The 27,294-nt window shown below is 33.2% G+C and overlaps 1 protein-coding gene across 1 annotated transcript in view; it reads left to right on the top strand.

The window, feature by feature from the left end:
* The window catches only part of LOC114324261 (MOXD1 homolog 2), a 623,307-nt gene that overhangs the window by 572,891 nt on the left and 23,122 nt on the right, over positions 1 to 27,294 (top strand). The window contains exon 4 of the mRNA XM_028272058.2: positions 13,399 to 13,677. Within this exon, the coding sequence (XP_028127859.1) occupies positions 13,399 to 13,677 (279 nt within the window). The remainder of the gene's footprint in view (positions 1 to 13,398; positions 13,678 to 27,294) is intronic.

Raw genomic sequence — 27,294 nt, 5'->3', positions numbered from 1 at the left:
TTAAAAAAAAAATACTTAAAAAAAATAATAAAAAATTAAAGAAAAAATCACTAAGAGGATTTAAACCTCCGCAGGGATGAACTGGGTTAACATCCTATCGTAGTGACAAAAAAAAACTAAAATAAAATACAACAAAGAATGCATTTATTTTAATATTAAGATTAATATTTTTATTTGTAAAATGTATACACTATGTGTTCTTGATAAACATTAAGTAGTATAATATATTTATTAACATAGTATGTACATTAGCTGTAATGAGTAGGTAAATAAGAAGTAAAAAAATTGTAATAATATTATAATAACCAAGTTTCACTAATTGGCAATATCTTTAATACATTTATTTTTGATTGAGACTGGCTGAATGACCATAGTCCAAGCCAAAAAAGAAAAAAAAAACTTTTGTACTAAGGTAAGTTAGTTTAAATCGACCTATTTTAACCTCAGGAATCTACGGTTAAGCTATGACCCGTTGTTTACCAAACACCCACCTTGTATACTAATAATGGAGAAATATCAGTTATTATACATAGTATACATTATAGCACATTGTTTCATTGAATAGAAAATAGTAATCCGATTGATACAAATACATACAGAAGGACAGTAATTTGAGCTTCTCTGCAGTTTGAGTATACTACTAATCTCTTAATTTTCACTACTTCTTCTTCTTCTTTTTAGCCTTCTGTCGTCCATTTTCTGATATAACCGTCTCCCTACTCCTTCCATCGATTTTTATGCTGAGAAACATGCTTCCAATTTGTTCGTCCTATTTCTTTAATGTCATCACCCATCTCCTTTTTGGTCTTCCTCTTGGTCGTCTACCTCTGTAAGGTCTTCAATGTTTTAATGTTCTAACGTTGGTCTTTTTGTCTATTAGTGTGGCCTGCGAAGCTCCTTTTTTTTTGCAATTTTTGTTATAGTCTGGGCTGATTATCGGAGAATAGGCCATTTTTGGGAAAAGTTATTTACCAGCAATTTTATTGCTGGAATCGAATTATAAGATCCTATATATTAATAATATAGGTATGCAAAGTCCTCAGATAGTGTGCTACTTTTTTTATAAACAAAATGGCGCCCGAAAATCGTGTTTTTTTCAATTATTGCTCTATAACTCCGAAGATTTTAACTTTACAACAAAAACACTCAAATAAAAATTCACCGTGATTAAATTCTGCATAGAGACGTGCTTTTCCCGATCTGCTCCGACGAAAATTTTCCTCGGAAAATGCGGGTTTTCCCAACAAAATCTTTAATTTTCAAATAAAGTTTTAGATAAGTAATTATTTACCAATAATTAAATAATTTGGTGACATAAAAGCCTTCTTGGTTTAGATTATAGTTCCAGAAGCTGGTGAAAATTAAACGAATATTTTAGCAACAATTCAATTGTTAATTAATAATTTACGGTCGCAATAATAACCAAAATAATTATGATGCACTGATCAAACTTTGAAATCTTATAAAGATGAGATGCCTGTTTAACATTTTGTTGACAAAATATAAATTTTTTATTTTTTTGCATAATCTTTAAATGTTTTGAAAAAAATAGTTATAAACAAATTAACGTTTCTCAGAAAGTTTTTATTATATTATAATTTTAAAAAATAGCTAAAATGCGCATTTCAAATATCTTGAAAATGAATACTTTAAAACTTTTTTGCAATCATTTGCAAAAAAGTTATGAAACAGCAAAGTAAGCATACTATTACTACGGTGTTAATAATTTTTTTTAATTCTTTCAAAGCGTGTAAGTGAGTTTAAAGTACAAGCTAATTATTTATAAAACAATATCGATCTTCAGCTTAATGGTTATATTTTAATTAAAGATTATAAATATATTTTTTTGTAATTTACACGTGCGAAAGTAGAATAATACAGTACCGTAGCTACCCGCCCACATACACAACTCGCGCGAGTTTAAGCGGGTCAGTCGCTTCGAGTGAACATTTTATCTCCGGCTCTGTATCAAGCCTACTTTCGCGCTAAAAATTACAAAAAAAAGTATTTTTAATCTTTGATTAAAATATAACCATTGCACTAATTTTTGACATTCTTTGTGAGTAATTAGATTGTACCATAGACTCACTTTTAAGCTTTGAAACAATTAAAACAAATTATAAACAATGGAGATATCGTATATTTATTTTGCTGTTTCCTAACTTTTTTGCAAATGGTTGGAAAAATTTTTTAAAGCATTTTTTTTTCAAGACCTATGAAATACGCATTTTAGGTATTTTTTAAAATTAGAATATAATAAACAATTTCTAAGAAATGTTAATTTGTTTATAACAATTTTTTTTAAACATTTAAAGATTATGCAAAATAATGAAAAATTTATATTTTGTCGACAAAATATTAAATAGGCATCACACCTTTATAATCTTTCTAAGTTTGATCAATGTCTTGTGATTACTTTGGTTGTTATTGCGACTGTAAATTGTTAATTAACAATTTAATTGTTGCTAAAATATTCGTTTAATTTTAACCGGCTTCGGAATTTATAATCTATACCAAGAAAGCTTTTATTTCACCAAGCTATATAATTATTGATAAATAATTACTGGCCCAAAAAATTTATTTGAAAATTCGAGATTTTGTTGGGAAAACCCACATTTTCCGAGGAAAATTTTCGTCGGAGCAAATCGGGAAAAACATGCCTCTATGTAGAATTAAATTGGGGTGAATTTTTATTTGAGTATTTTTGGTGTAAAGTTAAAATCTTCGGAGTTATAGAGCAATAATTGAAAAAAATACGATTGGTCGGCGCCATTTTGTTTATAAAAAAAGTAGCACATTATCTGTGGACTTTGCATACCTATATTAATAATATATAATATCTTATAATTCGATTAAATCAATAAAATTGCTGGTAAATATCCTTTCTTTTTACTTTACTAATTAGACCAACGTATTATAACTATTTTTTTTTTCAAAATTTAAAGATTATGCAAAAAAAAGAAAAATTTATATTTTGTCGATAAAATATTAAACAAGCATCTCATCTTTATAATCTTTATAAGTTTGATCAATGTATCATGATTATTTTGGTTATTATTGCGATCGTAAATTGTTAATTAACAATTGAATTGTTGCTAAAATATTCGTTTAATTTTCACCGGCTTCTGGAATTACAATCTATACCAAGAAGTCTTTGATGTCACTAAGTTATTTAATTATTGATTAATAATTACTTACCTAAAACTTTATTTGAAAATTATAGTTTTTGTTAGGAAAACCCGCATTTTCAGAGGAAAATTTTCGTCGGAGCAAATCGTGAAAAACATATCTCTATGCAGAATTTAATTGCGGTGAATTTTTATTTGAGTGTTTTTGTTGTAAAGTTAAAATCTTCGGAGTTATAGAGCAATAATTGAAAAAAATACGATTTGTCGGCGCCATTTTGTTTATAAAAAAAGTAGCACACTATCTGCGGACTTTGCATACCTATATTATTAATATATAGGATCTTATAATTCGATTCCAGCAATAAAATTGCTGGTAAATAACTTTTCCATGAATTTTGCTAATTAGCCCAGAGTATTAGGATATCCCTGACTTTTAGTTTTGATATTACCCTGTCATTCCTCTTTCTATCTATCAGTCGTATACCTAACATTGCCATTTCCGTTGCCATTTCTGCTGTAGCTAGTTTATTCATATTTGCCTTGGTTACGGTGCAGCAAGATACGTATCCATACGTTGGTGATCCGTGTGGCCTCAAATGGATACGGCATGCGCTCCCCTACATATAAACCGCAAACCGGATGAATCGAAGAGGGTGAGCGCCGAGCAACGAGCACCAACGTATCCACTATGTGGAGCTGCTACACGGATCACGGAGTACCAACGTATGGATCCGTACCTTGACATCCATGTATCATTGGGATGCACTGGTTGAACACTTTGCTCTTCAAGTATTAAAATATTTTGCGATTCTTAAGTATCCAAATAAGTTTTTCAAATCTTGTCCATGTCATTCTTGCTCTTCTAGTAATTTCCGCAGTGTGATTCTCTTTTGTCGTGTTTCAGAATTTGGCTTGGTATATATTATATATAGTTTTGGACTTGTTCTGTCTCATTGCGATTTATAGTTTACGTCGGGTGTCGTCTGTATTTGTCATTGTCTTGTTGTTGTCATATTTATTTTTATATCGACGGATTATTATTATTAGCTTGTTATAGTATCCTGCTCTATTTATAGCAGTTGTTATGTAATGTTATATGTAGTTATGTCAGTTCATATTTTTTATTAGTTGTCAAAATATATTTATCGAAATGTTCTACTTATTCAATCTGCAGATATAACAAATTGGTGACGAGGTAAATCACTGAATAACCAGATTTTTAAACTACATATCAAACATGGATCCAGATCAATTTAAACAATTTATGATGGTAAACCAGGAAATTTTAAATCAACTGCATAAAAGTTTGGCAAGTACTTCAAATTCAAATAATACTAATAATTTTATACCTCTATTCGAAAATTTTGATGAACAAAAAGAAAACTTCAAAATTTACATAGAACGTTTCGAAAACTACCTTAAAATCAAACACGTTTTCGATGACAAGAAATTTGCTTTAGACTTACTATTGAATTCTATTGGCTCTGCAACTTTTTCAATGCTTTCATCTTTAGTTGCACCTCACAAAATTAGAGATTTTGATTAGGTACAACACCATTGTAAAGAAACTTGATAATCGCCTGAATCCAAAGAAAAATATTTTAGTGTTGCAGCATAAATTTCTTTCCTTATATCAACAAGAAAATCAGTCAATTTCCGAATATACTACTGCTCTAAAACAAGCTACTCTTGAATGTGAATTTATCTCTACGTGCGAATGTCAGGCAAACATTTCTGAACATTTTTTACGAGCTCAGTTTATTCGAGACATCAATGATAACTTAATTAGAGAACGTCTGCTGGAATCCAATGAAAAATCATTTGAAAAATTAGAAGAAAAGGCTTTAATCTTAGAATCTTCAATTATCGACAGTAAAGAATTTTCATCAAGTAACAATTCTTTAAATATCAACCAAATCAATCAATCTAGACAGAGACCAAATTCAGCGTCTTATAATAGGAAGCGTTCCCAGTCTAGATCAAGAATCAATTTTCAAGAGTTGGGGATAGACAATCGATGTTTACGATGTGGTCAACAACATCTTGTTAAAAACTGTAAAATCAATCCTAAACGACTTTTTTGCAAAGGTTGTAAAAAATATGGTCACGTCATTTTAGTCTGTATTTCAACGCTTTTAGCAAACAAAGATAAAACTAACTCGACCCATCATCTAATTAATGAATATCAACCATCAACCAGCCAAACAGAACCAGAGGATACTTTTGGCATTAATAAAATTGTAGATATTTATGAAAATCAATCTTACACGGATGCTCAAAAGTTTTATGTGACAGTCCTTATTAAAAACAAACCGGCAACATTTGAAGTTGATTCTGGAGCAGGATTTACACTCATGTCAGAATCAAAATTTAAAGAACTAGATCTTGATTTACCACTTTAAAAATCCGATATTGCCTTTAGATCATATACAAAAAACGTATTTTATCCCCTAGGGAAAGCAAAAACATCAATACAATATCAAAATAAAATTTCAACAGAAGAATTTTACGTAGTTCCTGATGAATTAGACTCCTTATTAGGGCGTGTATGGATAAGACATTTAAACATTAACCTTCAAGAGATCGATAGCTCAACAGGAATCAGACAAATCAAAAATATACCGGCTAATGAAGAAGAATTTGTTCAAAAATATTCAGACATATTTGAAGAATCAATTGGACTTGTATCAAATTTTAAAGTAAATTTGCAACTGCGTAAAAATGCCAAGCCAGTCTATTTTAAAGAACGAGATGTACCGTATGCACTTAGAGAGAAAGTTGAGAAAGAACTTGACAACTTAGAAGCTCAAGGAATTATATCGAAAGTCAACCATAGTGATTGGGGTTCACCACTGGTTGTTATTCCAAAAGCTGATGGATGTGTGAGACTTTGTGTAGATTACAAAATTGGTGTTAATGAGAGAATTGTGTCCGCAAACTATCCAATCAGAAAAATCGAAGATATATTGAACAGCTTAAAAGATTCACGATATTTTTGTCGATTGGATCTGTTCAAAGCATATCTTCATCTAGCAGTAGACGAAGAGAGCAGTATTATCCAAACTATATCAACACATCGAGGAACATATCGAATGCATCGACTGTCTTTTGGAATTAAAACTGCCCCTTCAGAGTTCAATCGAATTATTGATCAAATTCTATCCGGTCTATCAAAAACTCACTCATACTTTGATGACATAATTGTTCATGGATCCAGTAAACAAGAATGTCGACAAAATCTTGACGCATGCCTTCAACGACTAAAAATGTTCAATCTACACCTTAATCGCAAAAAGTGTGCTTTTTTCGAAACCAGTACAGAATATCTTGGTCATCTTATCAAGCACAACGAAATATTAAAGTCTCCAAAAAAGATTCAAGCTATTCTCGACATGCCACGTCCCACAGATGTGGATGGAGTTCGAAGGTTTCTTGGTATGGTAATGTATTATACCCGATTCATTCCTAATGCTTCAACTAAAACGTACCCTCTACGGAAACTTTTACAGAAAAGAGCAAAATTTATTTGGAATAATTCATGTGAAACAGCTTTCAACAAATTAAAAGAGGAAATTGCGAGTGATCAAGTTCTAATTCCATATGACCCAAGTTTGCCCGTAGTATTAGCTTGTGATGCAAGTCCAACCGGTGTTGCAGGGGTACTATCTCATATTATTGATGGAATCGAAAGGCCTATCGCATTTGCTTCAAGATCTCTTACCAAATGTGAACAAAATTATAGTCAGTTAGACAGAGAAGCACTTGCAATTATGTTTTCAGTAAATCACTTCTTCATGTATCTTTTTGAGACTTCTACTAGACTACTTCGATATGCATCATTTTTATCAGGATTTGATTACGAAGTCGAATAGAGAAAATCTTGTGATCACGTTAACGTCGACTGTTTTTCTAGAGCTTCTATCAATCAACCTTCATCTTCTTTAGAAAAAATTCTCAACGAAGAAATTAAATCTATGTCATGAGTCAATAAAAGAAATTTCAACATACGATCTAACCTATCAAAATATCAAAGATGCCACAGACGAAGATCCTATTTTATCAAGAATTAAATCTGATTTAAAATCACAAAATCAAAATGAACATGATTTTATTTTAGAAGACGAGATCCTTTTTAAAGGTCAGAGAATTGTTATTCCAACTCAACTCCAACCACTGGTCCTATCGGAACTCCACAGAACTCACATAGGTATTACAAAGATGAAACAACTTGCAAGAAAGTATTGCTATTGGAAAAACATTGACAAAGACATTGAAATTATGGTCAAGGCATGTCAACCTTGCGCTGAAATTCGAAAATCATCTTCAAAAGCTCCACTGCACCACTGGGATACTCCAACAGAAAATTGGGACCGCATCCATATTGATTATGCGGGTCCATTCCAAGGTTTTTATTTTTTTGTTGTGGTTGACGCTAAATCACGCTGGGCTGAAATCAAAATTCTTAGGGATGCGCCAACATCAGAAAAAACCATCGATCTTCTGTTAGAGATATGTTCTACTCACGGATATCCTCAGGTTATGGTGTCAGACAACGCTACAATTTTTGTAAGTGATCAATTTAAAAAATTTTCAAAAACTCATGGTATTTTTCAAAAGTTTATTGCTCCTGGTCATCCTGCTACAAACGGCTTAGCTGAACGAAACGTTCAAACCCTAAAAATGAGACTAAAAGCTATGTCTACTGATCGTTTACCCACGAGTAAGAAAGTACAAGAAATTCTTTTAAAATATAGAGCGACACCACTTTCCTGTTGAAAATCACCAGCTGAAATGTACCTGAACAGATGTTTAAGAATCAAACTCGACGCACTACGTCCACCAAAACTTAGAAGATCAGAAAATCAACCCAATGGTGCAAGACAATTAAATGTGGGGGAGAGAGTTTAAGTACGGTATTACCAAGGTAACCAGGAATTTTGGAAATTTGGCACAATTGTTAAAAAGTATGGATTGTTACATTACGAAGTCCAACTTGATGATGGCTATTGTTTAAAACGTCACATTGAGCAAATTCGTAAAACCATGGTACCTAAAAAGAATGTAACCTTTGTAAACGAACCAGAAGTAATTCATTATCAGCCACAGTATCAAGAACTCCCCCTGCATCTTCTGCCATCTATCCAACCTCCAGTCCATTTACATCCAAATCCAATCAACGAAAATGTAGATCCAATGATAGAACCTGATCATCCTGATAATGAACTGGTACCCATTAATGAACCTGCTGCGGTACGCATTAATGAACCTGCTGCGGTACCCATTAATGAACCTGCTGTTGAAGAACGTAATGATCTTCCACAGTTAAGAAGATCTGAACGGATTCGACTTTTCAAGTCAAGATTTTAGATTTAGGTTTTTAATTCTTTTCTATTTAAGTTCAAAATAGCGTGGGAGATTATAGTATCCTCCTCTATTTATAGCAGTTGTTATGTAATGTTATATGTAGTTATGTCAGTTCATATTTTTTATTAGTTGTCAAAATATATTTATCGAAATGTTCTACTTATTCAATCTGCAGATATAACACTTGTTTTATGGCCCTCATCTCGATACTATCAAATGCCTTTTCATAGTTTTAATTCATGTCCTCATTAACCAAAGTTCTCATTGTCAGCAAATGGTCTGATGTCCTATATTCTTTGCGGAAGCCAGCCTGTTCTACTGGTTGGTAATTGTCCGGTAAGTTAACCGGTTGTTAATAGTTCTCATAAACAGTTTGTATACTTGACTGAGCAAGGATATAGGTCTATAATCCTTTAGGTTATATTTGTCTCCCTTTTGTGTAAAAGTAGTACTAGACTCTCGTTCCAGTCTTTAAGGACATTCTTGTTTAAATTCCGCTATATTTGGTGGTACATCTGATCGCACGGTTTTATTTTTCTTTTGACGTTTTCATTTCGTTTTTATGTATGTTTTTGTTAATGTCAATTTGGCCCCCATTATGTGGAGGATTTGATTTGAACTTACTTTCGGACTTTTTCTCCGGAATTCTTCTCCATTTGATGTTACTTTGAAGTCATCTATCCGTGTTGTCTGTTAAATCCTTTTTCTCTCTTCTTTCGTGTTAATATTTATTTTCGTCCTAGCTACATGACTTTTACTACATCATTTAGTAATAAAGTTGTAACAAATGTAAAAGTGTCATTCTCTTAGATACTTAGAGTCACAATTCAATAGATAAAACAGTAACATCAAATAGTAGAAAAAATATCAGCCAAATTAGTCGACTTAATAATCTTTTCTTGATTTGGAATCGGCGTAAAACACAAAAATTTAATACTACATCCATAATTCAAATTTATGGGAACTTATTTCGTCTCGTTTTGGTAGTACTTCTATTTTAAGTATAAAATCGGTTAAATTTCAATTGATTGGATACTGTGTGGGAATCGATACCATCTGAAAATTAGAGGTAAATGGGAAATTTCACAATGAATTACTCCGAAAAATTAAATAAAGTGATTTACTGGTTTCGTTATTGTCTGCAACCGAATAGGAATTTTATTCGACTCACGTTTTGGTGAGTGACTATGAGAACTTCCGTTTTTAGGAGGTGATAGAAAATAAGCTACAACGCGTCGTGTGAACGTTTTCCGTTCACAATAAAAAAAGGCCGCTAAATAATACACCGACCCAAAAGTAACCGGACAATAAGATTGTCTTAAGTAAAATGTAAAAAATGTTAGAAAAACTTCAATTTAAAAAAAATATTTATATTGTATGTTTAATAAAAAAGCATAAAATAAAAAAATTATTCCAAAATATTGACTAATGTAACAACAAATTAAAATTTAAAATTCTTTTTTATTCCGGAGTAAGATATTTTTTCAAAGTCATAAAATATTTCTAAAATATGGATCTAGGTACTACTACTCCTACATGTCTGCTTATAACGTCCTCCGCTATTTTCTGACTTCCAATCATCATTTCGTCCAGTTGTTCCATAGGTCCAATTGTATGTCTCTTTCTCTCAGCTCTTTCCTTTTTTTCCGTTGTCATTTTAGTATTTCCTTTGGTATCCGTTGTTCATCCATTCTTTGTATATGTCCGAACCAGATAATTTGTTTTGTTGATAAGTCATCCGTGATTGTTTGTTTGATTCCCATTATTTCTCTAATGGTTTCGTTGGTAATCCTTTCTCTTCTACATCTTCCTGTTGCTCTTCTCCAAAAATCCGTTTCCGTTGCTCTCGGCGTTGCCAGTCTTCTTTCTTTCTGCAGTCAAACCTCATAGCGGTATAGAGTGATACTTTTCACATAGTCTCATTATATCCTCTTGTTATTTTCTTTGCTGATTTCTGGCTTTGTCTAATGCTCCATTGTGCGGGATATTGATACCTAGATATTTGTAATCATAGCAGTGCTTTGTTGTGGTGCTGTCGTCTAATATGAGATCTTTTTGTTCTCCTCCAATGCACAAGTATTTGGTTTTCTTTGTATTTACTTCTAGACCCCATATATCATATTCATCAATTAATTTTCGTGCCATATAGTTTAAATCGTCCCAATCTTTAAACTATGGATACTAAAATCGAGTATTTTCTCCTCGTGCTCGAATAACCGCTCCCATCCTTTCTGGCATAGATTAGATCAAAAGTAGCAATCTCGTTATTATCGTTAATTAGCGCCTGTTCTAACGCTACCTCAGATTTAAACTCGCCATTCTTTTGCCTAAGTACCCCTTCCCGGCCAATGCTCTATCGGGTTAAGATCTGTACTTCTAGGAGACAAGACTAGCAACTGAATATCAACATCTCTAAAGTATTGCATTGTTATCTGGCTATGCGCAACCGAGCATTGTCCTGCACTAGGAGAAAATGTGCAGCCACAAAATGCACATAAGGTAACACATGTTGTTCCAGATATTCCCGTACGTACCTATCAGCATTTAGCCACTTGCTCTTACTTAATAGAATAAGATATGTACGTGCTTCCAAAGAAATGCCGCTCCATACCGTTCTCAATATCTTTTCCACGCTCTATGGCGACCATTAGGTAAATATCTCATAAATTCGTTTGTAAACAGAACGTTCCAATCTTCCATACCCCAATCTGCATGAACACGACAGTGTTGCCAATCGGCGTATAATTATCCGATTTGCGTATCTTTTTGAGAGTTGTCGTATCTTCTTCGTACATATCTTTAAATAAATCGGATATTTGCGTATATTTTTCAGTGTATCTACCAATATACTACAACAGACTAATAACAAAAATAAACATAAAAAAATCCGCTTCCCATTCATATATTCCCAACAACACATTAATTTTCTTTGGTTCCACCCAAATTTCTATAAATAGCCTAAGAAGGGATAAAGGGGACCTGTGCGAATTGTTTTATTTATAATTTGAATGCACAAAAATGTTTCCACTTAAGGCATACTGATCCAATTCAAAATTCAAAAACAGGGATTATGCCGTCCGTATTTATTTATGGGTTTTTAGTCTTTAAACTTGTGATAGCTACTGCACGATTTAGTTTTATTTTTATTTTATGTAGTGCAATGCTTGTAAACTTCTGTTGAAGTAAGTTTTGGTTTGTGAAAATATTTTTTTATAATGGATAAATGCTAAAATTAAAAAATGAAGCCAATTTTGTTTCTTAATTTAAAAAAAGTATTTTCATTGCTATTCGTTCCACCATTTTCAAACGCTAGTGTAGAAAGGGTTTTCAGTAATGTATTCAACATAAAAAAAGATAAAATAAATCTCTTAAATACATCTACAATTGGGGCTTTATTGGCGACAAAAGATGGTGTCGGTAATACTGGCTGTGTAAAATTTACACCTTCAAAGAAAATGTTACAATGTAACATTATGACAAAATAAAAAATAAGAATTTTGTACTTTATTATATTGTGTCTTTTTGTGTGTTTTGGATTACGTACATGTTTAGGTTTTGAATGTTTTAAAACTTTCAGCTAGGTTTCTATTTTTTTAGTTGTAATAAATCTTTAGTTGTTAAAAGAGCGTAGGGGCAAAATTTCGAACCAATAATTTTTAAATGCATTCATTTTTTTTGACCAGCTTTGGTCAGCTTTGACCAACTAATATTATTTCCTATTAATGTTTTTAATTTCAATGTTTTAAATTAATCACTTTGACATTTATGTCAAATTTCCGATAAAGGTTTACAGACTTATCACTACTGGCACTCGCGACTTTTTAATTATCCCCTCTACCTACGAGCTCACAGCGTATAGTAGGTATATGAGATGATACATTTTGTTCGCCTAACTTTTTGCTTTTGCAAGATTTGCAAGCTTTTATTCGTACTTTGACGTATGGTGAAACTATGGTACATATTATGAACATCTGCCAGTCTCCTAGCTAAAGCTGCAGCAGTAATTATCCGCTCTCGAAGCACTGGCAATGTAAGAAACCGATCTTCCACGGCGTTTGTTGACTTTGGTCTTACCTGTACAGGTCTTCTTGAGTAAGAACCCCTGTCTGGAAATCTGTCTAATGCATCGGATAACACATTGCGTTACTCTATCTCGCCTCATTACAAATTATTCTCTGTTATTAGAAACATTTCTTTTTTTGGAACAAGCAGCCAAAGTACACCAAAACGGAACACAATCAATGCAATACTCTCTATGTTCTTCTAAATTTGTCTAATCGGATTAAAAACTAATTAAATCACCGGATTCATACGCCTTCCTTTGCAGCCAATAACCGCGTTAAATTTTTCCTTTGATATCTCCTTATTTCTCAATATCCGCCATTAAACCAACTCGAGATTAAAAATTCTGACGGAAACTTTTAAAGTAGATATTAATCAACATCGTCTTACCTTAAGTTAACGTACGGACCAAGTCTGAACTCTTCCATAATTTTCTTGTTGGAGTTTCTAGGTCAAATTTACTTACAATAAGGCGGTTCTTTGAGAAAGTATTACCGAAATCCTTCACAGGGATTAGTTTGCAACAATATTTTATGAAGTTTTTGGAAGCTGCGGCGCGTTTTATGTTATTAATAAAGGAAGTTTGTAGTTACTAAAGACGTTTCTCTTTTTTCTTGTCAAAGTTATTTTTAAAAATTTCAAATAACAACATGCAAGTCTCTACTTGGGCATCAACTTGATCAACATTGGATATCTTTTTTTCTTTCCTATATACTGTTCATGAATCCTATTCATGGAAATATCTGGTGATATGATAAGTAATCTTCTTCAACGATAATATTACTTTATTTTTTATACATACTTTACCATGGGAATAATATTTAACACTTATTTTTTATTGCAGAACGACACAATGAGGATAATTTGGGCGTTCCACAAGGACGAACCTCTTGGCGGAGCAGTAGGCCCAAAATCGCTAGGTCAACACGAGATCGGTAACAGAGGAACCCAGTCATTGTACCTGGTTCAAAGAGCGGACCAAGATACACCTGGACCAGAAGAAACTGCACGAGTTTGGGAGCTGAGGAATCCCGCTATTGAACCACCGGCTCCTGGTGAATCCATTTATTGGTGTAGAATTTTCAAAATTCCGTCTATCACAAGAAAGCATCATTTAATTAGGGTAAGTATCTCTTTTCCTTATTACAGTAAAATCAATGGTCTAGAATTTAATCAGAATAGATAGTTTAACCAGGTGAGATTTGGATTATATAAGTCAAAACTAGTAGGATACAAATAAACATTAAAATTACTCAAGCACTACCAAAAATAAATAGTAGCCAAGCAGTTGAGTTTGATGATACCCCAGGATAATATGGACTATGGACACCATGTATTTATAGTCAAATAGTCATTTTAATAATTATAAATAAATGTTATAAAAACAAAAATAATGTTATCTTTTATCGTTAGGCCTAATATAATAAAATAAGTTATATTTATATTATGATAGCGTTTCGTGTTTTTACAACGCATGCGTAATCCATGAAATTATCTGAACTGGGTTCAGAAATCTTTGAACGGCCGAATTCCAGTGTTCAAGCATCGTTTAAGTTTAAACTGCCATCGGTTGAACGTGAAGTGAGAAAGACGATTTTGACTTTAAACTGACGTTCACTAAAAGTTCAGGTTAAACTGGAGTTGAACTCGATATGAGAAATTGGCCCTTAAAGTTTTCCCCGGCCAGTAACTTTTTCAAGTTTGGATACAAAAAAAGTCGTATCGGACCAAATTTGGAGAATACGTTGGACGGGACAGCAGTTTGTACCCAGTTCAACCGACTTGGCCGTGGCAATATGGGAGGTGTCAGTCGCTCCATTGCCATGGTGAAAGAGCACTTTTTTCTCCAAATGAGGCAGTTTTTTCTGCATTTCTACGTAGAATCGACACAATAATTTGACATAGTAGAGTCCTGAGACGGTTTTGTGCTTTTCCATAAAGTCGATGTAGTTCACACCTTGTAAATCTCAGAAAACGGTAGTCATCACCTTTCTGAACAATATGATAGTCTTTTCCTTCTTCGGAGCACGTCCTCGGGATGACGTCCACTGTTTCGACTGTTCCTTGGTCTCTGTTGTATACCAGTAGATCCATGTTTCGCCGACGGTCATGAAACAATGTAGAGACTCCTTCGGATTAGACAAGGTCAGCCTAAAACACTGCTCTGAAGTGGTCTCACGTTTGTGCTTGCTGTCCATAGTGAGCAACCGGCCAACCGTGGCACATGTCACGCCTGCAGTTTTTCGTACTCAAAATTTCATGCAGGTTACGATCCCATAGGGTCTGATCCCATGTGGTCTTTTGAGATGCCTACTGTCTCAGCGAACGTACATATGAGGGTGGTTTACCAGCGGTTACGTCACGTTTTACTTGTTTTACCTGATCACACCCTAATGTCGCCTTTAAAGTTACCAAGGAAAACAGGTATACCGCGACGTCGACGTTGGCAAACCGCCCTCATGTGGACAAGCTGTCAGCTATCCTGCGCGTCTTTAGTCGGTGGACTGCCTCCGTGGTAGCCTTTTGACATGACCAGGCGCGGATCTAGAAATTCATAATAGGGGGGGGGGGCAAACTTACCTCAAATCAAATATTATCTTTTCCAGATTTAGCCATACGACTCACACTTACTTTAAGGATAAAATACACTATATAATCCCAGATACCTACGGTATCAAAAGGATTGTTAGACAATTCACGACTATTAATCTCACTGGTCGTTCTTTACCAAAAGATTAACCTTTCTACCATCAATGAGTAGGTACGCATGGATTATCTAGTAAAATACAAATTTTTATATCTTTATTGTATCGCAAATTTGAAACGTGACTTTTCATGAGATAAGGTTTATACCCAGTGTAATGTATTTGCATTTTAAAATATCATTTTTGTTATTCTTTGAATTGAGAAAAATATTTCCGTTGTTTATGGTTCCACCGGTACCCAGACAAATGCGCCTGCAGATTATTTTTCAGAGAAGGGTGTTTTATTAGATTTTATGACTTCTTTCAATTCTTTGGAAGCGGTTGTCGTGTAATTTAGTGTTGTACTGATGCCTTAAAGTTTAGAGTTAACAGGAAAAAATAATAAATAATAAAAAATACTTATAGACTAAATACAATAGGGGGGTCCATGGACCTCTTGACCCCCCTCCCCTGTATCCGTGCCTGGACATGACAGTAGATTTCTCTTCCGATAGTTTAGATTTCTCGGGCAGTGAGGCTAAAGATTGCGAAGTTCAAAAAATAAACAAGCAGATCATGACAAAAAAATAATGAAACTCTCAAAATAGCGAAAAATCACCAGCAAGAAGATCGAGGATAAGACCAAGAAAACCATAGTCAAACAATATCTGAAACCAAGAGTCCTGAAATAGAGGAATACCCCAAAGAATGAACCTGATATATGGACGACTACAGAAAACAGCAAGAAAAAGAAGAGTAGCGAAGTAAAATCTAACGAATGATCAATGTCTAATTTACATAAAATAATAATATAATATTAAAAAATTAGTATGTAGTAAATGCTTTAACAAACACAGCGGCAAGACTTCAATATAATAAATAACGTTTTAGCGATAACGTGTATTCTCCACAGCCGATTAACCGAAATTTGCTAAAACTCCACCACGGCACCACGTTCGCCATTTTATGTAACTTTGCACAAACTAATTGGTTATGTTCTAAATCGCAACGTTAACAGTTCGGTAATATCGCTGTAATGTTACATTCGCGTTTAGATAAGCGAAAGCAAACATTAGTTTCTGAACGTTTCAACATAGCGAAATAGGCAGATATTACCTATTACCTTGTTATTTTAATGAAAGTACGTTTTAGATCGATAGGTAATTTATAACAAATGGAATACTTTGATCGAAATTCAGCTCTTGCGTTCATCGGTGCTATTGCATTGAAAAGGCAATGGATTGGTATAAAATTAATACATTTAACTACACAATAAAGTTCCACACAATGTCAATAAAGCTTAGTAATTGGATTTTCTGAGTTGGCATTGTCATTTGTGTTATTTATTTAACATTACGAATATTTGTTTGTGATTCTGGTTAACCTACATTTTGAGCAATTTTTAAACAAACAGAATCTTTCAGTAAGATGCATTTACATCAGGGTTTATAGGTTGTGCTATTAAATTATTTGTGCGTGACGGCAAAATTGAATATTACAAAAATACAAATGAATCAAGTATCAAGAATCAAGTAAAAGTAAACAAGTGACAAAACTACCGACTGTTTGCCATGTAGAGTGACTTAAAATACCTATCGTGTATAACCCTCAATAACCAAAGCCAATGGTAGGCCTAACCTAGGCAAGAAGTAATGCACAAAAAGCTGAACGTTTTGCAGAACATCTGGAATATCTGAAGAAATGTGAAAGACATTATATTTGTAACCCCTACATAAATACAGCGAACCATTATAAAAATATTCTTTGCTTTATTTAACTTTCTTCTTTCTTGTCAAATACTTCTTCTTTTAGTACCGTGCCCAAATGAGTAGGCGTATGTAGCTTCCATGACAATTTGCCGATATTGCCCTCGATCTTGCGCGGCATGTAACAATTCATCTACTGATAAGCCAGTCCATTGAAGAAGGTTTCGGAGCTACGAATCATACCAATTCCTTTTTTCCCTCGATCTTTCATTTGAGTAATAACTGCAATATCCAGTATCTGCTATCTCTCGTTATAAGCCTATGCCCCAGATACTCAAGTTTTCTTTTTTTATCATTTTCGTCAAGTCAACTTCGCCTTGATCTATTCTGTTTCAGACTTCTATGTTTGAAATGCGTTAAACCCATGATATTTTGAGCATTCTACGATATGACCACATCTCAACAGCTTCTAATTTGTTCATCATATTAACGTTCATGCTCCAGGTTTCACACCCATACATTAATACAGGATGCACATAACATTTTAGAAACGTAGTTTTAAGTTCAGCTGAGGTTTGCACAGTATAGCTCTAAGTTTCATAAATGCTTCTCTTGCAATTTATAATACGAGTTTTAATTTCTTCATCAGGAGTTAGTGTCTCGTTTATCCAGCATCCTAGGTATTTAAAATGGTTAACTTTTGTAATCTGCCCATTGTTGATAATTAGTTGCATATGGCCAACATCTTGTTTACTATAGGTACCACAAGTAACTTTGTCTTTGAGTATTTATGCTCAGTCCGTTATTGGAGCATTCTCTAGTGACTCGATCCCTAAGGAATTAAAGATATTTGATACTTTCAGCCATGATCGCTGTGTCATATGTATATCTGATGTTGTTAATAGTTTCTGCTTCAATTAGAACTCCACATTGCCCTTCCAAGACAGTAAAAATAAAATGTGCTTTCTGTACATCATTTTTACAAATACTTTTGATGCTTTTAACCGTTCCATATTTAAAATACGTAAAAAATTTAGTACTCACAAACATTATACTAACTACGTATTATAGTATTGGAATGACAAGTGATAGGAATGACAAGTGACAAGTTTTATGAATATAAACAGCGAGTTGGAAAACAGATAATTAGTATTAAAATAATTATTTTCTCCTACTATGTAAGTCAAGGTTACAGTGTTATAATTCATGCAACTGGGGCACAATTTAAAAGGAGCAGTAATTTCAGCAGCGTGTAGCTACAAAAATTTCGTTGCAACTAATCAAAAACAAACTTTTCCTCGGTATAATACGTTACGAAGCTACCGCAACATGTTTAATAACGCCAACATCTGTGTGATTTCAATAGGAGGAAAATTAAAATTATTTCGCGAGGCGGACAGTAGCTTAGAGTTAGAGAAAAAACACAATAGTGGAAAAGTTGGAACGAAAAATAAGCAGAGACGAATTAGGCGTAATTTAATCGCGCTCTTTGTATTCAAAACTCGGTGACCTACAAATGATTATTTGAGGTTTCCCGTTGCGGAAAATCGTTCTTAAAATTGCGGCATCTAGCTAAATAAATATTTGGAATGCACAATTTCACAAAGACGCTTTTAGTTTATGTCAATGTAAACAGCTACTAAGATGATTAATATAACCTACAAATGTGAAGAAAAGAAACTGTCGAGGTTTGTCGCACAATTAGTGTTTATGGTTACGTTTGTTTATGGTTATGGAAAATGAACGAAAATAACATATCACATAAACACAAAACTTTATAATTGCTTTGAAATTACAACTTTAAGCATGAGAAAGTAATAATCATGAATAATAAATCATATTAAATAAACTTTATTAGGAATACAGTGTTGTAACAAGAATTAAGAACTTCTGTTGGACTGAAAGTAAAGACAAAGATATACTCCAACAGAAGTAAGGAAAAGAAAAGAAATTAATGTGTCTAATGGGACATAAATGAATGGCTTCAACGTTGAGAAGCCGATGTAATAAAAATTGAGGATAGAAAGAAAATACTACTTTGTCAGTGGTATTAGTGTATGGGGAAAAATGATGAGATGTAGAAATAGATGGACTGAAATAATAAAAGTATAAATAGACAGAGGCAAAACTGAATGGAGTTGGCTAGCAAGAGATGCATGAGAACAACTTGACACTCAAGGATGGATACGGCTCGTTTGCATGCCTGTCGAAGAACAGTAGCTCAAAGTAGATAATGATCATGACTAGAAAAGATACAGACTAAGATAAGAATAATGTACTGAAAATGAATAAATATGAATAACTGCTAAAGAAGAACAAATTAAATAAACCTAACAAATCATGGGCGCCAAGAAAATGATCTCCGATCACTCTCCCAGGTATCTTACACTTCTGTCAAATATTAAATATATAAGTAAATGTAAATATAAAGGAATAATAAAAATAAATGATATACAAAATGAATCAACATTTATTAACAATAACTACTAGATTTTTAACAATCTCTGAGTTAAACCAAATTGAATTTAATGTAACTATAACATGACACAGTTATACAAAAGTTATATCTAAGATAACAACAATAATGTTACCGGTTACAAAATTATATAAGTACCTCTTACTTACATATAGGGTACAACTCACATGAGACTTCTACCAAATGGTTATAGTACGCTTGCTACGTACCACTAAATTGAAACCGACAAAGATGAAAATAATACAAATAAATAGGCATAAGCCTGACTAAGAGAAAATACAATGAATTAATCAAAGGTAAATATACCAATGAAGGTGAAATAAATTGAAGTTACGATAAATATTTAACCAACGACCTAGATTAACCGAACAAATGGACTAAAGTGAATAAACAATAAAATATTTGGGAAACCAGCAAGTAATATTACACAATAAACGTCAAACCAATCATAAAGTATAAAACCTAAATTTCTAGGCTTATTCCTGTGCAAAAGAACTTACCGTAGATCGTAAATAAGTTTGGGAACCTAATACATTAATATACAAATATGTCATATAAAAAAACAAAGGTAAGCTAAATCTGAAAAAAGTAATTAATAAACACAGTGCATTAAACCAAAATGTCTGAGATATAAAATGCAACAATTACTGAAATCACCACACTAATTGTTCCCAAACAAACCCAAACGACTCCTAACAGGTGGCTGTTGTATCCTCGAAAATGAGCACCAGGATGGCGCCAAATCATGCCTTCAGTAGGTCCAAGTGTAGAACGAAAATCAGGAGCAGGAACGTCCCATAGTATGTTTCCCAAATGACATACTCCCAGAGTGACTTGTCTGTGGCTGTCTCAGGGCTCCTTGAGATGTTTAAAGGGCTATGACTTCATATATTTCATCCAAATGGCGGGTGATTCTTATCCAGATTCCATTCGTGTTTTTACACTTCTCTCCTTTCTCCAAACAACAATTGGTAATAATTACTTTTTACTTTCAAATTAAACTCGAGATGTTGCATATAAGTAATTTCGTTGAAATTATCAACCCGCCATTCGTCGAGACAGCCAGCAGCCAAGTGTCTTTCAATCCGCTCTCGTTCAAAGAGGAGAACGTCGAAACGAGCACGGAACACGAATTAAACGTCAAGGAATGATTCAACAAGTATGTTCCGTACACGCCGAAGTGTGATGTCACTTAAGTAGTCCTTTACGAGAAAATTAGAGAATTTGACAGAAATTAACAGAAAATAAATTATACAATAATTAAAGATTTCAAAAATGATTCCGTAACGTATCGAACCGTTACAACAGGCTCAAATTATTTGAAAATAGAAGAAACATGGTACATGAATTGTCTGTCCCCCTTGTCCTTCTGATAATAATCAGTAAAGCAGTATTGAAAAAAATAATTGCCACCTAGATAGTAAATAGAAAAACTGACTGGATAAGTTTCAAACCATTGGGAGCAATGATCAGTCTTTCTGTTCCATCAAAACAAAAGAATAACTTGACGCTAATGCTGATTCACTGAACAGATTCAAGACGCACCATGAAAAAGGAAAGAAGTTGTTCACAAGGAATAAGAGATACAATGACTGTTTATTAGATACTGTAATTCTTTCTCATCATTGGCAAGGAGGACTGTATCGACGGCATATCTGATGTTTTTTCCATTCACCTTTATTCCTTTATCTTTTAAGGCCGCTTGGAATTTTTTATTTATTTATTTAATTTAAAAGTATTTTGCAATCTGTTGAGTGTCAACAATAAACAAAAGTAATGACATTGAGAACCTGGGAGACACTGGGAACCTGGGTTGATGACAAAAATGACCAAAGCAAAGAAATTAAAGTCCGAATTGAAACTGCAAGGCAAGCATTTATAAAAATGAAGACACTGCTTACAAACAAAGACCTTCAGTTGCCTCTCAGATTGAGGGCTCTAAGATGCTACATATTTTCTATATTACTATACGGAATGGAAGCTTGGACATTGAAAAGGCAACACATAAGCAAAATAGAAGCGTTCGAAATGTGGTGTTACAGAAGAATGTTGAAAATTCAGTGGGTTCAATGTTGAAGTGCTACGACGTTTAAATAAGGAGTTAGAAATTATGAACAGTATAAAAACGAGAAAACTAGAATATTTGGGTCACATTACCAGAGGGGAGGAATATGAGCTGCTGAGAGTTATTATGCAAGGAAGGATCCAAGGAAGAAGAAGCATAGGAAGAAGACGCATCTCCTGGCTGAGGAACCTTAGAGAATGGTTTAACTGTAGTTCATTACAACTGTTCAGAGCAGCAGCCAACAAAGTGACCATAGCCATTATGATATCCAACCTCCGCTAGGAGATGGAACTTTAAGAAAAATGACATTGACTAAGGACAAGAAAGATTTTACCCATTGGTAAAATCAAAGTACAGTTTTTATAAAGTTGTGTAGAAAATAATTACATTTTATAACTACTAACTAATTAGTTTAAAAGTTTACTCTAAATGGTAAGTCCAGTGGTTTGAACCTCTTTAACCTACGCTATTCTTGGGAATTGTCTAACTAACTTGGAAAATGGATTCAAAATTATTAATTAAACAGGAGTGGACTTGATACTTTCCCTTTTTGTATCCTCTTTCTACGTTGATGTTCTTGATGACTCCGTTTTCTATATTCATTTTTGGTGCTTAGTTTATTGTACTTTAGAGATATTCGTAGAAGATTTGTCTAGTATTGACATCTCAGTTATCCTCAGATGCGATTACTATCACCTTGAAATATTTGACCGATGAAAAGCCATCACCAGCAAAATAAGTATTGCATAATGAAAATTTCTTAAACTTTCTGTATGAAAGTTGCTCGTTTTTATTAAGAGTAGATGAATTCTTGATACTTCTTGATAGAGTTTAAAGGTATAAATCAGAACACAGATTCCATGTCGAGGTCCTAGGCTAGGTGTGGAGGCTTTTCCCCTGAATCAAGAATAAGAAGAGGAGCGAACAGAAATTGCATTGTCAGTAAAAATAATTAATTATTATTGTTTTGAAGGTGTTGAAATGTTAAATTTATTTCCTATCGTTTTAAGTTTTGCCGATAATCCTTTTATGTTACGTTAATCCAGAGAAATAAGATTTTTCTCGTGACACATCCCCCTCCAGGCTGAAACCAAATTTTTGGGTAGTATGGACATCTATAATAATAACCAACATATGTTTCCTGCAGCAGATTTTGATGATATACATACAAATGAAGATCAAAAAACGGTAAATTTTCGCTTTTTTCGTCTATTACTGAGAAGTGAAGCATTCTAAACAAATTTGAGAATAAGAAAGTCGTAAACCATATAAAAAACTTCAATATGGCGTTCGATGAATATGTCTATCCTTATTTGTTGCTTATAATATTGCAAAATAAGTCATAAATTTTGAGATTTTATAAATATTCATAACTTATGTAAAAATTAACTTAGAACCTTCTTATTACACGGAATACTGAGACTTCTCGTGCTTAAATCATACCCTAAATTTCAAAGCAATTGGTCAAATAGTTTAAAAGTTATTTAATTTATTTATCCCAAATTAATTTTTTTTTGCAACACTATAAGTCAGAAAATTATGAAGTTACAGTAATGCTTTGGATAGTTTATGAAAGAAGAAGATTTACACTATTAATTTAATTAAAAAAAATTACAGTAATTTTAAACAGTGTAAAATTATTTTGCAAAAACATGTCGATTTTTTGCTTACTTATAAACAATTAGAATAACTTTTTAACCGTTACCCGTAGAAAAATTATTTTTTTATATTTAGAAAGACTGAATTTTTATACGCATTTAGCAAGATTAACAATTGTCCTAGGACAATTAGGGACGAAGTTAGCCCCTTCCTTTTTTTAATTTACATGTTCTTGCAAATAATTTTGCAATATTATAATTATTTTTTGTCATTTTTTTAAATTAAATTAATAGTGTAAATCTTCTTTCTCTGACTTATAGTGTTGCAAAAAAAAATAATTTGGGATAAACAAATTATACTATATTATGCAACGAGCATTTAATTATGGTCATTATGAAGCGAATATGAGGGTTACGAAACGAGCCGCATGCGGCTAGTTTCGTATAGAGTACGAGCTTCATAATGATAATTAAATGCAAGTTGTATAACTACTTTTTCTGCGAACGTGCAAAAATGTCTACTTTCGCGCACGCGTTTTAGTTTAGAAAGTTTTACTTTTCCGCACGCGTTTTACTTTTCCACACGCGTGTTAATTTAGATATGTTAATGTGGCCTTAAAGTAATTATAATACATGCAATAAACTAATATTTAGATATTATTTACTAATTTTTTTCAAATATATCTTATTGTGTTCATGTTTTAATGAAATTACCGCGAGAATTCGATGAAATAAAATAATTTTGACATAATATTCCAAAGTCAAATCAGTAGACAATAACAGTGGTTTTGAATGGTCGTCATGGAAACCAAGATCGTCGTCAGACTAACCAATTATGCTGAAAGTTTGGTTTTGACAACCTTGGTTATTTATTTTCCTTCCATTTAGTCAGAGGCGCTGTTGTCGGCATTGTGATTGGTGGAACATGACTTTTGACAAATCCTGCGCTATCTGTGAATCTGTGTTCGTGTTCGTTCGTTCGTTGTCGTTCACTTATTTTATATGGTCGGTTATGTGATGTGTTTGTGTCACCATAAAAAGCTGATATTCAGTCGTGTTTTTTGATATTTTTGTTATTTCATAATCGAGTACCTTTTTAAAGGTAAGTTTTTCTGATTGTAGGTACTGTTTATCCAACAGTTTTAAAATACACATTTTATTTCTCGTTTTGTTGTTAGGTCTAATGGCTCCGTTTAGCTGTTGTGTGCAGACAGTGGAAAAATTCGACAAGTAAACATTTATTTAATCCAAATTACTCATATTTCTATGTAAAATGTCACATTATCGTATAAATAAATAAGTAAGAAACAAAAGTTGTTTGTGTTTTACCTTTATTGTCCACTTGAATAAATAAAATATTAAATCTTGGAAGTACCGTATGGAGGCTATGATGTACCTAGCATGGAGGCTAGATTATGCCACTCTTCCTATCCAATCAACAGAAAGAACGTTTAAAATTTCACACCTATCATGTCGAAGCTACAGACCACTTATGTGGAGGCCAGATTTGTAGTATCCTTCCAATTAATGAGGTGCTGAAATACGTGACATATTTTTTGAAGGGTAAGATCGCATTCTACCAAATCACACAACACTTTTTTCTATGGTATGTATTTCATATTAATTAAATTAATTGATTAAGATTTGGTCATTTTTTAAAGACTCGTAGAAAAAATATTATTCCTAACGCTTGCAGAAAGTCTCTTTTCCGCACTCGACTGTTTGCCGAACTCCCGCTTCTCGTCGTTCGGCAAACTGCAGTCGCGTGCGGAAAAGTATGACTTTCTGCACTTGTTAGAAAAATAACTATTTTCTATGATCATTCACAACAACAAAAAAATTCAAATTTATTAATTTTGTAACACAAATAAATTCAGTAGTTTGTGAGTTTGACGGTTTGTTTACATATTGAGAACTGTCAAAGTGTATGTATTTGACTCGCTATTGGTCACTGCGCGTGTAACACCTTTATCGCGAATGACATATCGCGATTCTATTGGTTAAAAATCTGTATCTTAATGAAAATCTGTATCATAATGAGGTTCATTATGATACAGGTAGTGACATCATAATTGGTATATTATGGTAGGGGAGCCCAAGCGGGGATTCTTGCAGTTACTCGAGCGCGTCAGATTAGCATATGGGGGAAACCTGGTACCCTGCAGATGTACCTCTACCATATATTGGCTCTTAACACAGGGGAGTTCGTTAAGGGGGGCCCGAAAAAAAAATCTATCCTTAAAAAAACTCGAAATTGTCAGATTAAGATAAGGTAAGTTAAGTACATGCAAAAGAGTGTATATTTCAAAAATCTGACGATTTGAGCCGGGCGTAAGAAAATGGGTGAGTCCCAAAGTTTCACAAGAAAAAAGCGAATATTTCGCGAAATGAATGACAGATCGAAAAACTAAAAAGTATGTGCCCAATATTTTTTAAAAATCTATCGAATGATACCAAACACGACTTCCCACGGAGAGGGGTGGGGGGTAAATTTAATATTTTAAATACGAATCCCGCGATATTTCGCGAAATGAACATCAGAACTGTAAAATACACTTATTCAATATTTTTGAAAAATCTATCGAATGGTACTACACACGACCCCCCATGGATGTGGGGTGGGGGGTTACTTTAAAATCTTAAATAGGAGCCCTCATTTTTTATTGCAGATTTGGATTCCTTACGTAAAAATAAGTAACTTTTATTCGAAACATTTTTTCTAATTATGGATAGATGGCGTTATAATCGGAAAAAACGATTGTTGGAAATGAAAAATTAAATTAAAAAATGGCAAGCGCCCACTAAAATGGAAAACTTTACTTAACTTTTTTTGGTTTTAGGACCTACTCTTCACAACCCAATAGGTCCCCAAAGCGCTCGAGTGACTGCACATTTAGCATACTTTGCTCCCCTACCATTATAGTATGAGAATAGAAAAAATAAATTTTAAACTATTTGACCAATTGCTTTGAAATTTAGAATATGATTTAAGCATTCCGTGTAATAAGAAGGTTCTAAGGTAATTTTTACATAAGTTATGAATATTTATAAAAACTCAAAATTTATTATTTATTTTGCAATTTTCTAAACAACCAATAAGGATAGACATATTCAGCGAACGCCTTATTGAAGTTTTTTATACGATTTTTGAGTTTCTTATTTTCAAATTTGTTTAAAATGCTTAACTTTTTGGTAATACACGAAAAAAGCGAAAATTTACCGTTTTTTGATATTCATTTGTTTATAACTGTGTATATCATCAAAGTCGGCTGCAGGAAACATTATTATAGATGTCCATACTACTCAAAAAATTTGGTTTCTGCCTAGAGGGGGTTGTGTCACCAACAGGATATTTTTTTCCTTATTTCTCTGAACTACGTATTGTTTGTTATTTTCCTCGTATTATTAATTTTAAAATAAAATTGTGTCTTATTCCCAACAAAAACACTAAATTACAATTTAAAGTTTGATAATCAATAAAAAGGGTAAAATGGATGAATATTAGATTACTTCTCCTATAACTCTCCCTGTACGTCTTTGATTGCATCGGCTCCTTTATAGTATTCGAAGTAAAGGGAGGCTCAAAAGTACTCCATTGTTTAGTTCCACGTCTTAGGGCAGAGCGCAATCTTTCGCCAATAATTCGGCTCGTATTCCCGTGGGGTAAAACAGAATAATAAATCGGATCAAAAGAAAACACAATTATGAAATAATTTGAAATTTAAATAACAAAGCCCAAGTAAAACGTCGCGTGAACCTGCATCTGGGGAGAGCCCACGCACAACGCCATTTGCAGATTCGTGAATCGGGTTCAAAACTAAGCAATTTACATGTCATATCTTCGGAGATTCAACCTAGAGATAGGTGGAAATGTTGGAGCAGAATCCGCAGAGAATTCAAATCTGATAGAACGTTACATTAGGTAGTCTTCTATTCATCCTGCTTATACGCATTCACTAGAGGAAATTGAAATTAGTTTGCATTTGCGGGAAAATGTACGGGACAACTTCGACAACGGGAATAGTGGGAAAAAGAAAACTACCGAGAGAAAAAAGGGAAAATTAGGGCAATTCGATCGTGCGCTTTGTATTCAGATAGTCGTGACCTACAAATGGGTATTTGAGGTTTCTCGTTCCATGAAATTTCAAGAATAAACGTTGATTACATTAGGAATATCTGAAGTAAGAATTCTATTTAAAATTTTATACAGT

Source organism: Diabrotica virgifera, chromosome 7 (assembly GCF_917563875.1).
Source record: "Diabrotica virgifera virgifera chromosome 7, PGI_DIABVI_V3a".
Lineage (NCBI taxonomy): Eukaryota > Metazoa > Arthropoda > Insecta > Coleoptera > Chrysomelidae > Diabrotica > Diabrotica virgifera.
Note: the sequence above shows the minus strand (reverse complement) of the source record. Positions and strands in the feature narration are given on the sequence as shown.